Consider the following 15,970-nt stretch of genomic DNA (forward strand, 5'->3'; position numbering starts at 1 on the left):
TAGAGATTTAGAGAAATATCACAATTCTTAATACCAGAATACTAGGGCAACTAATAATAGCAAAAATAACAACAATAACAAAAAAAGTCCAGTCAGTAACAAAAAAATAACTTATGTCCCATTTTGCAGAAGTCATGTTTCATGATTTTACTGATGTGCATGTACAATTGAGTTTTTATGGAGGAGCAAAAGGGCACCACTAAAAAAGGTGCGGAATGAGATGCAATAATCGTTTTATCTAGCATTTTTATAACCATTGGAGGCCAAAATTGAAATCAGAACTGCATTTCGATTAATTGCACAGCTTTATTTCCATCTGTGAATATTTTTCACTGGCACTGTAATAAGTTATATCCAAAAAGGGGAAGGGAGAAAGAAGGAAAAAGGTTTAAATAGAGTCAATGTTGCATGCATTCAGATATGGCTGTACTCTATCCTGCTCACAATGGGCTATTTTTAAAGATGTTTAATGAGCTCAGGTATGGGTCTGACAGCCCAGGACGGCCGGCTGACAGGGTCAAGGTGCACAGAGGCCTGGTGACTCAACCCGCAGTAACAAGACCAAAAACACTGATTACACCGACACATACACACACACACAGGCTACTAGAATAGCATGACAGCTGCTGACTGTCTGACTATACATTTTAGTGTAACATAATAATTAACTGATGGTCATACAGGGGTACAGAACACATAATATCTCATCTTGGGCAGCAAGCATGTTTTTATATGTGACCTTGGACCACAAAACCAGTCTTAAGTCACTGGGGTATATTTGTATCAATAGTCAAAAAAACATTGTATGTGTCAAAATTATTGATTTTTCTTTTATGCCAAAAATTATTAGGATATTAAGTTAATATCATGTTCCATGAAGATATTTTGTAAATTTCTTACCGTAAATATATTAAAACTTTTTACTAATTTTGATTAGTAATTTGCATTGCTACAAACTTAATTTTGACAAATTTCAAGGCAATTTTCTCAATATTAAAATTTTTCAATAATTTTCAATAAATCAATAATTTTATTCTCAGCAACAACAGCAACATTCATCAAACAGGTAGTGTTGCTCCATCAGAGGGGATCTGACCAGAATCCCCAAACAAGCATGACACAGCAGTGCTAATTAAGCAGAAAGCGATTAATCTCTTGCACAGCGAGAGAGTAATAAAACTAACAGGCATGAAATGAGGACTGCTATGTCATTAGCAGAGTACTCCGCCCTAGCCAACTTTTGTGGGCCAGAGCTCATTTTGGGTGGGGATAGTGTACCAGTGGAGCGCCTTAGGTTGAGAAACTTACACTAACCTCTGGCCCTCTGCCTGTCTATCATTTATTGAGCTACAATGTGATGCTCAACAGAGAAAATATTTTTCAATTTACTGTAAACACAACCGGTTGTGTTTAGGTGGGATTTGAATCATAGAATGTGGATCTATATCAGAGTATCACAGATTGGCTGCATTGGATGAACATATGGGATATGAAAGAAAAAAAAATTATGCATATAATATATTACAGACAATCCCATTATTCCATTGTGCAATTCCATCCCAGCACCATAAAGATATCAATCCAATGAGTCACTATCCAGCTACTCTGAGACTGCAAGCTACAAAATAGAATGCTGTTATTTTTCTTATTTCATGATGTGATACATCCTGGATTCCAAGCATAAAAAACATCTCAAATAGCAGCATATCACACAATGTCTTCCATAGCATTTGGACTTAAAAATATATTCAGAACACCGGTTTCTCTGACTTACTAACAGAAAGGCTGATTATAGACTTTGACGTTTTTCTCTAAATTAACTTAATTACAGTGGCAAATTTTATATATAAAATGTCATTTATGTCTGAACTAAATGTAAAAACACAAGCATGATACAAGAGGTTTTCTATTCATCTTAAAGATGGAAGAAAACTTTAAACTTGCTTCTGGCTCGCCGTTGAGAAATGTCACTCATACAGGTTACTTGATCTAAGACTTATGATGAACAATATACAGTGGGTATAATAAAGAAATCGCCCCCCCCCCCCTTTAAAATAATAACTTGTTTTTGCTTTGCAACATGAAATGAAGATGCACACAGTTTTGTTTTATCCAGCTGTATTTATTTAGGCTGTACATTTAAGTAAAGCAAAAGGTGGTTAAACCAAATCATTGATTCTGTTTTTTATTTTTTATTTAATTAAAATGTTATAAGTTGTACTGATTAATATACCAGGCTAAAACAAAAACTGGCCCGTTTTCATTTCAGACTGCAAAGTAACAAAATGTGATTATTTTAAAGTCTCTTCAATACCCACTGTATATATTGATTTACTCTCTATTTGTCACCAATTATAGGTCTTTGCTTGTCAATGCAGTGGGATTAAAAAGTGCACTGAGCTTCTTTTCTAAACGAGTCAGTGTCTGAGAAATAGGATTGAAGCCCCTGGGCTAAAAGGAAGGGTTTAACTGCAAGCTCCAGTAGTTACAAATTGGCAATACAATTATGAAGTTGGCTATGGTCTCCCAGAGACAGGTTTTTACAGTATTCTGGGAACAAAAGTTGTTTTGAAAGGCCCTGTAGGATGCCAGAAGGGCCACCGATGCAGTTCGAGAGGTTATGAGGCCCTTAAGTCAATTCTAATAAGATACTCACACATTTTAGCTTTGCTAAATTTGCCTTGTGAAAAAGGTTTTTTGTACCTTGGTAGAGAAACTGCTCTTTAACATTAATTCAGCTGGTCTGCTTCATAAAATTATCAAACTGTCCGACACAGATGAGGTTTTGTCCAAATTGCAAGATTTGTCACAGTCTTGGTACAATAAATGCACAATTGACAGTTTTTCTTTGACATTTAAAAAACATTTACAAAATGTTATTTTTATTTTAAATAAAATTGCTGACACAGATATTTGTGAATATCATGGTAGCATCAGTAAGAATCTGTTGTGAATTACAAACTATTTAGTGATAATTAACCATGTATGCCATCATTTTGTGTATAAAACAAATGTGTTAATCATTACAATAACTGTATCATTTACATGTGAATTAAAAATGTTCTTTGCAAGGAAAATATTACATTTAAAGAAAAAAGTATTTTTTATAGGTTTAGAAAAATGATAATATTTAAAGTAATAATACTGAACATAATTAAATGTAATAATTTAACATTTAGAAGAGTAGAAATAATATTTAGAAATATTTAAAAACTATAAATGCAAATTAAAACATAATTAACTTCTATTTAGTATAATTACATAAATGTATATAAAGCATATATTTGTAATTTTTTTTTTTTTTTTTTTTGTAAATATAGCAAGCAGAAATCATCTTTACTGTTGAGCCCCGCAAGTAAGAGTATATTTCAATGAAAAACGTTGAGTATGATTAAAAACGATTATTTAACCTAATATTAGTGTAATATTTGAGAGGTTCCATCATGGTTAGGATGCAAGAAAGAAATAGACAGCAATGTGGCTCGCTGGGTTTTGGAACAGAGCTCATGTGTTAAAAAGTGGGTGGCTGGGTGAAAGTGAGAGAGGGTATCAGCATAACCAGCAGTCCTCCACACATGACAGAAACAGGTTGGCAGCGTACAGTTTGAGTTCAGCTTAGCATAATTTGTGTCTCAGTCTGTGGCGGGAGGGGGAGCGGTGTGGGAACAGGGTGGCATATGCTCCCCCACACCATGTTCTGGCAGCTTGATGCTCTGTACACATTTGTAAACTGTGAGGAGAAGGGGATCAGGTGAAACTACAGCAGTCTGTCTTTTCTGTCACTCAGCAGGGTTTATACTACACTCCCTGGAAGCGTTACGTATACTGTCCATGCCAGTGTTTATTCTGAACATCATGTCTCTATAATGACTGCCTGACCTGTGATAAAAACACATGACCACAGTAGGGTTTTCCATAGCTGCGGAATTCCTGCATACAGTATCATAAAAGTAACTATCTTCAACTAAACTAAGCAAACTTCTTTCCACTTTACCACTTTGTATTCACATCGCCACGCACACACACACAGATTCTAGCACTTCTACAGAAAGTCTCCTGAGCTCAACACTCAGACAAGCAGAACGCACGCAGACTGTCAGATGTTCTAAAACACAACACAACATTTTTAGAAAAACATTGAAAATCCACTGAGATTGCACAAACAATATCCCGCATCCATATTCAAGACTATGAATGTCTAACAATGCTTTATAACATTCTTTCTTCTGGGAAGTATATACAATACTTTTATTAGTGTATCGAAAATATAGCTAACATTTATCTTATATGTCATGTGATCGTGATTACTGCCAAGTTCCAAAATGACATGGAAATCTGTGAAAGTTTTGATGAAGTGAAAAAACTGCCATCTGAAAGTTACCACTGGCAATCAGTTGGATTGCATGGGCTTACAGGTCCTTTACCTGCAATCTGCTAGCAATCACATAATGTAATTGTTAATTCTGCAGCCAGTGAACTTGTTTGGTCAATATTTAAATAGCCTGGTTCAATGTTTGCTATAAGCTGGCTGCAGCGTGCAATTAGAGTTCTTCTAAAACCCTCCACCTCCCCCAGCACCACCTGTCTAGATCTGCTATCTGCTAGATTTATGAATGGCTACTCATATGTCATTTACAAATATGCTGCTGTGAGATATCTATTGGCAGTAGCAAGTCCATACTTGCTCTAGAGCAGTCTGTGTAGCAGATCTAGTCCTCCAAGACCAAATACATTCACATTGTAACACCCATTAAGATTTCAAGATGTAGCTTTGAATACAAACGGAGCCTAGAGAAGTCAATGGCTTATAGGGCAGTAAAGTAACAGGTTCAGTAACAGGTTTACTTCAAAAAAACAAGTTGGTTAAAAATTGTTTTGTTATTTGGCATATAAACTGTTTTGTGGAAAAGAGCTGATCTGATGTTCAGCATTGCATCTCATTTTATGTTTGGTATAGAGAAGAAAGAGAATGATGAAGGTTTGTAATGACGTGGTGGTCATCATTGCCATTCCTTGCACAAACATTTTGGAGGAATTTTACTAGCAACTCACATGGTATAATACATCGGTCCATCCTTCCATGGTGATGCACTGGAAGACTGTGAGGATGGCAAAGAGGATGTTATCGAAATTTGTGATGCCGAAGTTGGGACCTGTCCAATGACCGCATACTGTTCCATTGGGACATAATCTTGCGGGAGGTTCGGTTCCACATGGGTTCTCACTAACTTTTTCTCCTGCACACACAAGCAAACAGAAAATAAATATTTATAGGCGTTTACCTAGTACGTTACAATAATAATCATTACACATCTGGAGGGTAAATTAGCCCACACCCCCTCACCAAACTGTTCAAACACAAACACACACACACACACAGTCTTTTTCTCTCTAAGGTATATCAGCCGCCGATGTTGCTGATTGAGGGGTGAAGCAAGCAGCAGCTGAGCACATGTTAGCAACTCAGTTTCTTATTGGAAAACTCATTACCAACACAAGCTAATTACATGCACTATGTTGAACTGAAATAGCACACACATATAAAATAAACAACCTGTCAAGATCCCTCACACCACGGACACAGTGGGAATCAAAAGCGACATGGTGATTTATTATATAGATATCTGGGATATGATACTAGTTTTAATACAGCTAAAAAAATATAGTGTAGAATACTTTCTACAAATAGAAATATTTAAAAACTATAAATGCAAATAGCATAATTAACTTATATTTAGTATAATTACATAAATGTATTTGCATAAACACAAGAAAGAGCCTGAGATGAACTCTAATCCAAACAGAGCTCTGCAAAAAACTTCCAGAGTTGTCTCTATTTAACATACTCTCTCTCTCTCTCTCTCTCTCTCTCTCTCTCTCTCTCTCTCTCTCTCTGACTGTAAGATTTATTTCCTTGGTGCTCTCAAAGAAGCTTTGTGTTTGCAAAACAGGAACTAACCTTTATCCTCTTTAAAGCAGGTGAAGTGGAATTTGCCCATGTAGAACTCGACACCGATGATGGCAAACATAACAATGGCAAAGAAGAGCAGCAGTCCAATCTGAAGAAGGGGGACCATGGCCTTCATAATGGACTTTAATACTACTTGAAGACCTAAAGAGAGAAACAGATTTGGTTACATTAATCACATAGCCATTAATGTCTACAATTTCTAATGTCTGAAAGTCTGATAAGGCATTTTTAAATGGAAGTGTACTGTACAGCCAGACACTTACTTGGGATTCCAGACACCAGTTTGAGGGGTCTCAGCACTCTGACGGCCCGTAATGTCCTTAAGTCAAACTGGGAACCCAATGTGGTTAAAATCCTGTCACAAACACACAAACATGCTAAAGTCAATAGAAAGCAGAGACCACCATAGACATGATTAGTCCAGATTAGTGGCCTAGCAATACGGGGTGTTTAATTCTTAAATTATTCCATTTGGCCTGCTCCAATCTTGTATATTTAGTTGCATCTTTGATAGAAATAATCTCAATTCAACATTATTATTATTATTATTATTATTATTAGTAGTAGTAGTAGTAGTAGTAGTAGTAGTATTAGTATTATTAATCATTTACTGTTTTATTTAACATTATTATCAAATAAAATAGTATATAAAGTAACAATCTAATAATATTTACTGTATTGTATATTATTTTATGTACCATTTTTAATTCAAAATTAATGAATTAATAATAATAATAATTGTTATAATGATCACATTTTATAATATTCATGTTTTACTTTTTATTAATTTATGCTATGCAGTAAATATTAAATTGAAATATTTATCTTATAATATAAATAATATTATTTAATCAATATTATTATATTTTTTTATTCGATAATTAATTTTAATAAATCATTATCAAATAAAATAGTACATAAAACAATATGAATAGTAGGTTATTCTATATCTTATATATAATATAAATAATATTATTATTTTCTGTATATTATTTTATGTATCTGGTTATAATGCATGAATGATAATCATCATGAATGGTTACATAATCAAGATTCATAACATTCATAACCTAACCTAATCTAATCCCATCATCACAGTGACACCGCTGAGATGACAGCCATTAGATGTTGCCAAGGCAATGTGGCTGGCTGGTGTAGCACACATGAGCCCATGTGTCCTCAGGAGCACTGGAGTGGAACCAGCCACACGTCATGTGTGCAAATGTGGCTGTGAATAAGATCTTCCCATTAAATCACAATCATCCACTTCCAGCAGGCAGACTGGGAAGGCTTATACAAAAGTAACAGTTCTTATGTTTGGCAGAGGAGTGTCTTTCTTCACTGACATATGATCTGACTCACCCATAAGACAAGGAAGAATAAGAGGATGAGAGAGGGAAAGAAAGATGGATGTCAGCGAATAGGGAAGAGAGGGTAGCAGCAGGGTTGGGGTGGAGGGATCATTCAGAGTACTGTGAGGCTGTGCAGACATGCCCCATTAAATATGATAGAGCTGGCATAACACCCCCACAATCCATCTAAATCACTACCCAAACAGTGAGGAGGAGGAGGAGGAGGAGGAGGAGGAGGAAGAATTAGCAAAGTTTTCAACATTCTTTTTTAACAAAGCTGACCTTTACAGAAAAGCAAAGTCCTGTGTGGCAACAACAGTGCCCTCTGCTGGAGCGGTGCAGTCAGAGATATTATTCACAGGCAATACATGCTAGGGACAGCCAAGATACTCCAGAGAAACAGAAAATCTCATTAAAGCAAACTGTGAAATAAACTGTGACATAGTGAATGTGTTACATCGTTAACGTTAGTTATTGCTTCAATCAGCATGTCACAGTGAATATTTTCACTGCTGCTGTTGAAAAAACTACCCAAAATATTAGGAAAAGGTTTGTGTGTGTGTGTGTGTGTGTGTGTGTGTGTGTGTGTGTATATATATATATACTGTATGCATGCATGTATGTTGGAGCTGAAGATTTTAGTTTTTAGATATACGGTATGGTGACATTTAGTATTTAACAAAAAATAAACAGTTGCTATAATAAGCAGATTCTCTTATAATATAATTTAAAAATGTATAATAAATACGAATAACATATGAATAACTTGTGTAATACTTTAAAAACTATTTTTAGAAGTTGTAAATAAAAGATTATTGGACTACATTTTACTTAAAAAAATCTATTTATTGAGTTAATTTCAATGTGTTACTTGTCTTGTTTAATTATTTGTGAAATGTACTAGCAATTTCGGATTGAACATTTTTGAAAGTAATTTTTGTATCTTTAATATGTTTCACGCTTTTGAAGTAGGAAACCTGCAAGAATGGGCTTTACAGCAATATACACTAATTCACTTTTTATTGGGAAAATTACTTAGTATGAACTTATAAGATTTCACTTTTTATAAGCTTTCTAAATAATAATTTTATAGGATTTTTGTGGTAAGATAAGATAAGTGCCTGTGGTGGAGAGAGACTATTAGAAAAAAAACTTTTATATTGAATGTAGCAGGGTAGCTAGCAGCAAAAAGGAGAGATTCTTAATATCCCGCTTATCGATGACAGAATAAATCTCTGCATGAGGGCACTAAGCTCGGGCACAGGAAATATGGCGGGGAACAATATCTGCTATTGGTCAAAGAGAAACACCCTCACATAAAGACACAAAGCCACGACAAAAATGCAAAAAAGAAAGAAAGAAAGAATGCAAGAAAGCAATAGAGAAAGAAAGCAAGAAAGTAAATAAATATATACAAACATACATACATAATTTTAAAAAGCAGGGGGATGTTTGATTAAGGTTTGCCTTAACTGTTAATTCACAGGTTTCAATCAACATTTACTTTATTTACAAATTGAATTGTCCTTTAACTGACCTTTTTTGTGTGTGTGTGTGTGTGTAGTTTACTATAATAACCCTATTTGAGTCCAATGTAAAATCTAGAACCTGAAGCAAAACTCCAACTTTAAAATATGAAGCTGTCCTGAGAAATTGGCAATCAACTCCTGCTTTGCATTATCCCAAGCTAAAATAAACAATTAAATGAGCTACTGGCAGATTTAGCCCTGCACACAATCAGTCCATAGACAATAGAAGTACAGAATGAGCACTTACAGCAGTTTAACAAAAGACAGCAGTCAGACGATGAACCAGGAAAAGCTGTTATGGGCTGATTGTTCATGAAAACTGAAACTATAACAGCAGTTCATAACTAATGCACACTTGTGATTGACAGCTGCTAATTTTTTTCCACTCCGGAGGCGAAGGGGCAGCTGACTTCTGTGGCACTCGACTGAATGAGCCGCTAAAGTCACGCTGCATTTAGCAGTGCTACAAACTGAAAGACAGGATGAAAAGACAGCGGTGGAGAGTGAGAATCTCACCCTCAGTGAGGGTGCTGTGATGTAATTACTGTTGCACGATGCTAGAATTGGGTTTTTCACACGTTTTAGAAAGAGACTTATCCCTTTCGGATGATCATCCAGTGTCAGATGAGAACTGTCAGTCAGCCTTGGGCACACAGTGACCTTACAACCTCAACAGAAAAACTGAGACCTCAAGACTAGAGAACAACCTGAGCAGAATCCAAAGGGAAATGTTTCTGGAAGATGTCACAAGCAGAAGACTTGTCAGCAAATTATAATTTTATGAGTCGAACACCTTCACAAGAGTCTAGACAACCTGTTGTAAAGGCAAATCACAAATGAGATCCCTTCAATGACTTTAATGTTTACATTTTCTTCTATAGACCAATGGAGAGTTAAGAAAAAGAACTAAAGAAAATGTCATCGTTGCGCCAAAGATAGCAAAATTTTAATCTCAGAGCAAAGTCAAAATTTTAACTTTTATTTCAGAATAATCTTTGCATTTTATTACGTTTCAAGCAGAATGTCCCGTGTTATTTAACCCAATCATAAGTGACATGATCTGAGTTGCAGTTCTGTGAAATCCTGTGCATGTATAATTCCAGGCTTTCGAATGTTGCACTCATACAGTTGCTTTCTGTTGGTGCCGTACCTAACCTGCAAAGTTGAAATCCTTGTTTTGGAGGAATGACATTAGGTCAGAAGACAATAATATCACTCAACCATTTTTGACACTATTGTTCAAACTTTTGGAGTTGGCAAGAAAAGTTTGGACTCTCTTATGCCACTAGAGGGCGCACTACCTGAACAATAACAATCACGCGGTTTGATGACGCTAAGAAAGAGCGTGAAATGATGGGATTTGTTGCCTTCTACCCAACCTCTGACCGCCATCAATCAGACGGAAAGATAAATCATGGATTTACCAGATGAGATAAAGTTTTATAAATGTTGTGTTTGTTGTCATAGTTTTATTAAGTTTAATTAGATCCGAGTAATGGAAGGTTTACAACTAAATACATAACAAACGCGAGTTCAGCGATTTGCGCGAGTAGATTAACGTTACATACAAAGTCAATGCAAAAACGTGATTAGACTATGGATAAGACGCGTAGAATTTTTTCCTGTTGCTTCTGATCTATTTAAATTCATCCTTGCTGAATGAACGTATTGATTTCTTTCTAAAGAAAAATGCTTACTTTTAAATGTTAGTGTATGACAGTAAAGTTTCTATTTCTCCTAGTAAATTAGAAGACAGACATATATTTTTAGTTGTTTAAAGCTGGGATAACTGGGAAACATATTTAAAAAGTCATTATTTTTAAAATGCCATTTGTTGATGCTAGCAGCACAGAAATTACACTATAACGATATAATAAATGAGCTATGAAACCTATGAGCAACAAAATGATCCTCTGGAGATGGCATAAAAAGATGTTGTATGAAACTAAATCTCTATAATTCAATGTCCTGCTGAAGTTCCAGTGATTATTTGAAGAATGTCAACCACAACTGATTGCTCTAATGTAGAAAAATGAGTGTAGCCACACAGCCCTTCTGCTATCAATTAGTCATAGATCACTTCCAGAGCCAGTGTTGGCATCTGCCATGTCTCTCTGAATTACCCGCAACAATTTCACCTTCCTTAGCTCACATTAAGACGTCACTGCACCATGCTCAAAATAGAAGAGGTCAAAGGTCACAGCATTAGACATTTGATGTGGAGAGGTCCGGAGGCATATGACCAACAAGGATGGGCATTTTAGGGTGCCAAACAGGGGTTGCATTGCCATGATTGGCCATGAAGAGTGCACTAATGAAGTCATCTGGCCTTCCACGAGGCACCAGCATCACACAGTGAGCTTCAAATGATTTGCAGTTAATAGTCACACTGAATCACACTTGTATACTGATGCACTCTATCCACTCGAATGTGACACTTGCTCAAAAGCACACACTCCTACGCACATGCCCACACACATTAAAAGCAGCCTGTCGTCACCCACGCCCTACAGATTACACATAAAACACACACACAAACCTAAAAAAAGGAAGGTGTTTTTGTCCTCTGAGGCCTTGTCTCTGTTGATTTGTCTTCCTGGCACTTCATCGGCGACTGCTGCTAAAACCTCCCATGTGCACCGAATTGCCATGATTAAAAGAGCAAACTAAGAGTGCGTAGCACAATCAGTCCTTCCTGTTATTCTTCTCATCATCCATTTCTGCTTAAATGGCTTTAATTAATGCTGCTCCTTTAATGTTCCCCTGATTCAACTCCAACAACCATGCCTTAAAAAATAAACTCATCTCTATATTCCCCTCCACCATTAGTCACATCCAGCTTGCATGAACAAAAGGAGATGAAAATGGCTGCCAAGACTGGAATAAACTGGATGCAGAGGACACAGGAATGTCAAACTTCCAGCAATGACCATTACTAGGTCTCAATCTACTTGAGCCAGACCATTGCTCTTGTGAAAAACGAAGTGTTTAGATGCAAAGAAACAACAATTATTTCTGTTTTAACCTGGTTACTCAGTCATGACTAGGGTTGCCCTGATGCATCAGCCAGTAATTTCTATAAAACAGGTCACTAGGGCAGATTATATCCTTTCTGTCAAAAGAAGGGGGAAACATGCACTCATCAATTCAGTTAATGTGTGTAATGAGTTTTATATGGATTTATTTAAAACAAGCTATAAAAAACCAGAAGCATACAATTATTCAGTATGATATATTTCTATATAATAGCATATTATACTGAGTGGAAAATTAGCATTTTGCATGAACCTTTTCTTCAAGGATGCAATGGCAAAAGAGCTTCCTCAAAAAAGTTGATGAGAAAATAACCAACAGAGCAAAAAAAAAAAAACATTATAACTATATTTCTGATGTAGCACTGTCTAACAACAACACCACTGAATGCTTCTCTTTTGTTTCACTTAACATTATTACATTCTCACTGAGATACTAAACGGATGATGTGAATTGGGGAAAAAGTCAGTGAGAGGAGTCAGTATCTGTTGAACAAATGTGCGATAATGCCCACCTTTTATGTTTGCAATCTGTCCGTAAATCCACAGACAAGGCTCAAGCTAGTGAAAAAAAGTAGTGATTAAAAATTAAACAACTCAGCCACTCAGACATCATCACTTACGGTCACATCCAAATTAAAATGAACCAGAATTGATTTGAAACACAAAAGAGTTGGAGCACTCAGCTTGGTTAAATTAAAGACGTACTCATGGTTTACTGCTCAGCACTAGACATAGGCAACTAGTGTTTTTTTTTTTTTAAGAGTCTGTTGGTTATTGCAGGTCCCATGATATTAAACACATTTGTGGTAAAGCGATGCCATGGCCTTAGGGGAGGCACAGTGTGCATCATTACCTCATTACAGACCCCAGTGCTCTGCCAAGGAGGACAGGATGAGAGGAAATTAAAAGCATTGGCTGACCATGTCACCCTGGAAAAGCAATGACCTGTCGACTAGCACAGGACCGAGATGTCAGCAGAACAAGTTTCTTTTACTGTACATATTGAAATAAAGTCTAAAGGCAAGTATTTCACTTGAGCCATTATTCTAGTCTTCAGTGTCAATGATCCTTCAGAAATCATTCTAAAATGCTGATTTGCTGCTCAGGAAACATTTCTTATTATCATCAAATAGTTGTGGCATTTTTTTATATTTAGGGATATTTAGGATTCTTTAATGAACTGAAAGTTCACAAGACCAGCTTATTAGCAATGTCAAAGTCTTCACTGTCACTTTTGATAAATTGCTGAGATATTGCCAATAGACATTGGATCCAGTACAGGAAGCTTGAATATGTGCAAAATAATTAAAAACATTGCTCAAACTTCTCAAACTTGGCCATTCTCTTTCAATTCCCTTTGATGTTTGGTACTGGAGCCAAAAATATTAATTCTCTACAAAAAAATAAAAGTAAAAAATGTGCAGACAATGTGCTTAAAGGTTTGTGGTGACACAACACCATTTATGTCCTCATTCTTAAAAAACAACACAAGGTAAAATAATACACAACCAAAACTAAACTGAACAGAGATAACAGAAAAATTAGTTTAGATGTCAAATACAACACAGATGAAAAAGATGCTGAGGCACAGACTTACAATATTTACAAGGTCCTAGATCATGTAATTTTCACATCTCACAACAATTTTCAAAAGTTTTATATTTTTGTTTTTTTTCCCCCAGACTAATGTCTATCTACTGAATTATTTCATTTAAATTTATATTAGTGTGTCAACAATATATATTCAAGGCAAAATTTGTGTCCTGAAGCAAAAAAGTGTTTGAAGAAAATTACAGATCATTTTTAGAAATGGGGGTCAAGCATTTCCAGACCTCACAGACGACCATACACTTGCACAAACATACACCAGATCCGGAAAGCATCTGTTTAATTACACAACCCTCAAAGTGCCGAATAGAGAGCCCACTGATCGGCCAGAATGTGTTCCCCCAGCTGTGCTCCTCAGAGCCGTTTTCATTTTGAGCTCAATTTGTCACAGCACTTAAAAACAGCCAGAGAAAAGCTGCTCATGAAGTCTAAAATGGGTGATTATACAGTATTCAGATGAAATATACTGTACATTTTAAAAAGCATGCTTTTAAAGAAAAAAAAAGAGTCTGGTATTAAACAAAGAAGGAAGACATCAAAGTTGCAGCTATTTGAAATGAGGACATAGTTCAGTGCTGCAAGTGAGAAGACACTTTGAGAACGAGTCACCAAATAGACCCTCATTTCACCAAGACAAGTATACCTCATTATTTGTACTGGCAAGGCAGCTGGGTACTCACACATCCAGAGAGAGGAAAGACACACTTACACACAAAGAACTGTTTCCTCATGCAGTTCAGCTGGACATTTTAATGATTTAATAACAAATGAAAACTGCAAACATTATTCTTCATGTGGCTTTTCAGACCACAGAAACCAATTACTGTTCAGAAGCTTGGAGGCTGCATTTATTTGATCAAATACAGCACAAAACAAATATTTCAAAACATTTTTGTACAATTCAAAACAACTTTTCTACTTTAACATGTTTTGAAATTCTATTTATTTGTGATGGCGAAGCTGAATTTTCTATAGCCATTACTTCAGCCTTTGGTGCTCCAGAAACATTCCAGTTATTAGTAAAGTTGAAAACAGTTTCATTTTGTCTGTTTTTATTTTTTATATCATTTATAGGGGATGCTGTACCTTGCTGCTCCATTTGCTTTTTCCAAGAAAAGTGTTCTTCCCTGAGAAACTAAATTAAACATGATTAATTAAACAAATCCTCCCCATATTTTCAGGGAGTATAAGAGGATTTAAAAAGACTTTTAATCCTAATGCAGACGACAACATACAACACTGTGCAACCATCCTTTAATACAGAAGGTCTACGGTTTCCAAAAGCCCACTTCTGTTCACTTTCTACAGACTCATATTGGGAGCCCCTAACAGCCGAGATAAAGTCCACATTTCATTTCCTGTGGTGCAGGTCACAACAAACGTCTAGTACAGATGTATTACTCACTCCGTCTTCCTGTCAGATGTTTAGCTCTCTCCTTAACAGAAGGGGTACACTACAGGTGGTTGACAGTCTGCAAGTGCATTATACAGCCCAGTGTTTCAAATAAAATGGAAGTTAATTATTTCTTCATGTGTTAAATTGCCACCTTTGAGAAGAAAATCAGGAAAGTCAAGACGCAATGCTGGAATACTTGATTCTGATTGGCCCGTTACAAGATTTAAATCAGTATTTCATGTCCATATATTTATTTATTGGATATATAGAATTCTAATACCTGTAATATTGTACAGTCAGACAGTCATTGTCAGAAAAAAACACCTTCAAAATGATGCAAAACCCCTCGGGTCGCTTGTTGGGGTCCTGATCACCCAGTCAGGGTTTATTTGTAAGATAATGATGACTGTGCTCATTTGTCAAATTTGCAGTATTATAACAAACACACAGGAGACGATGTGCAAAATAGTGTAGACAAATCCTCCCCTGGGGTATCATTATCTTATTTTAAACCCATCTGCTCTCAGGGAGCTTTAATCTTTGTCAAGCTTTCATTTCCATTCCATTCAGTGACCCTATGCGTCACATTCAAGTCTCAGGTCAATAAAGCACTGAGAGGCCCCAGGGCCCTACGTTTGAGAAAACATATTTAAGCATAATGAAAATAATTATTCTCCACAATGGATGGATCATTATTTATTTATGCCGATGATGATGGGAATGAGAGGGAGGTGATTGGAACAGACGTCTTGGCGGCTGATGAATACCCTTCCGATGTTCTCCGCTAAAGGAGTCGGCGTAATCCAGTGCTCATCAGTGCTCTGACGGGAAGATGAATTAGACCCAGTTTAATTTGACGTCGATTGCTTTGGGAAACTTTGTCGTGGTGAGAGCTGGGTTTGATGGCCTAGCTTGACTTAGTGCTTTAGTACACAATTCATTTTCAGCAGTGCCCTTGCAAATCTCACCTCAGAAAACTTACTTTAATCTTTGTATACTCTTACTGGATAAATAGATGGGACGTTCTCCATCAAATTTATAGTTAATGGTAAAGTAATAAGCTTTTGGGTTGACCATGT

At 36.1% G+C, this 15,970-nt stretch overlaps 1 protein-coding gene across 1 annotated transcript in view; it reads right to left on the reverse strand.

The window, feature by feature from the left end:
* The window catches only part of LOC127941611 (probable voltage-dependent N-type calcium channel subunit alpha-1B), a 91,000-nt gene that overhangs the window by 48,817 nt on the left and 26,213 nt on the right, over positions 1–15,970 (reverse strand). Inside the window, exons 4-6 of the mRNA XM_052536890.1 lie at positions 6,235–6,326; positions 5,960–6,112; positions 5,053–5,237 (exon numbers count right to left, since the gene is read on the reverse strand). Coding sequence (XP_052392850.1) covers positions 5,053–5,237; positions 5,960–6,112; positions 6,235–6,326 — 430 coding nt within the window. The remainder of the gene's footprint in view (positions 1–5,052; positions 5,238–5,959; positions 6,113–6,234; positions 6,327–15,970) is intronic.

This window comes from Carassius gibelio, chromosome A21, assembly GCF_023724105.1.
Source record: "Carassius gibelio isolate Cgi1373 ecotype wild population from Czech Republic chromosome A21, carGib1.2-hapl.c, whole genome shotgun sequence".
Taxonomy (NCBI): domain Eukaryota; kingdom Metazoa; phylum Chordata; class Actinopteri; order Cypriniformes; family Cyprinidae; genus Carassius; species Carassius gibelio.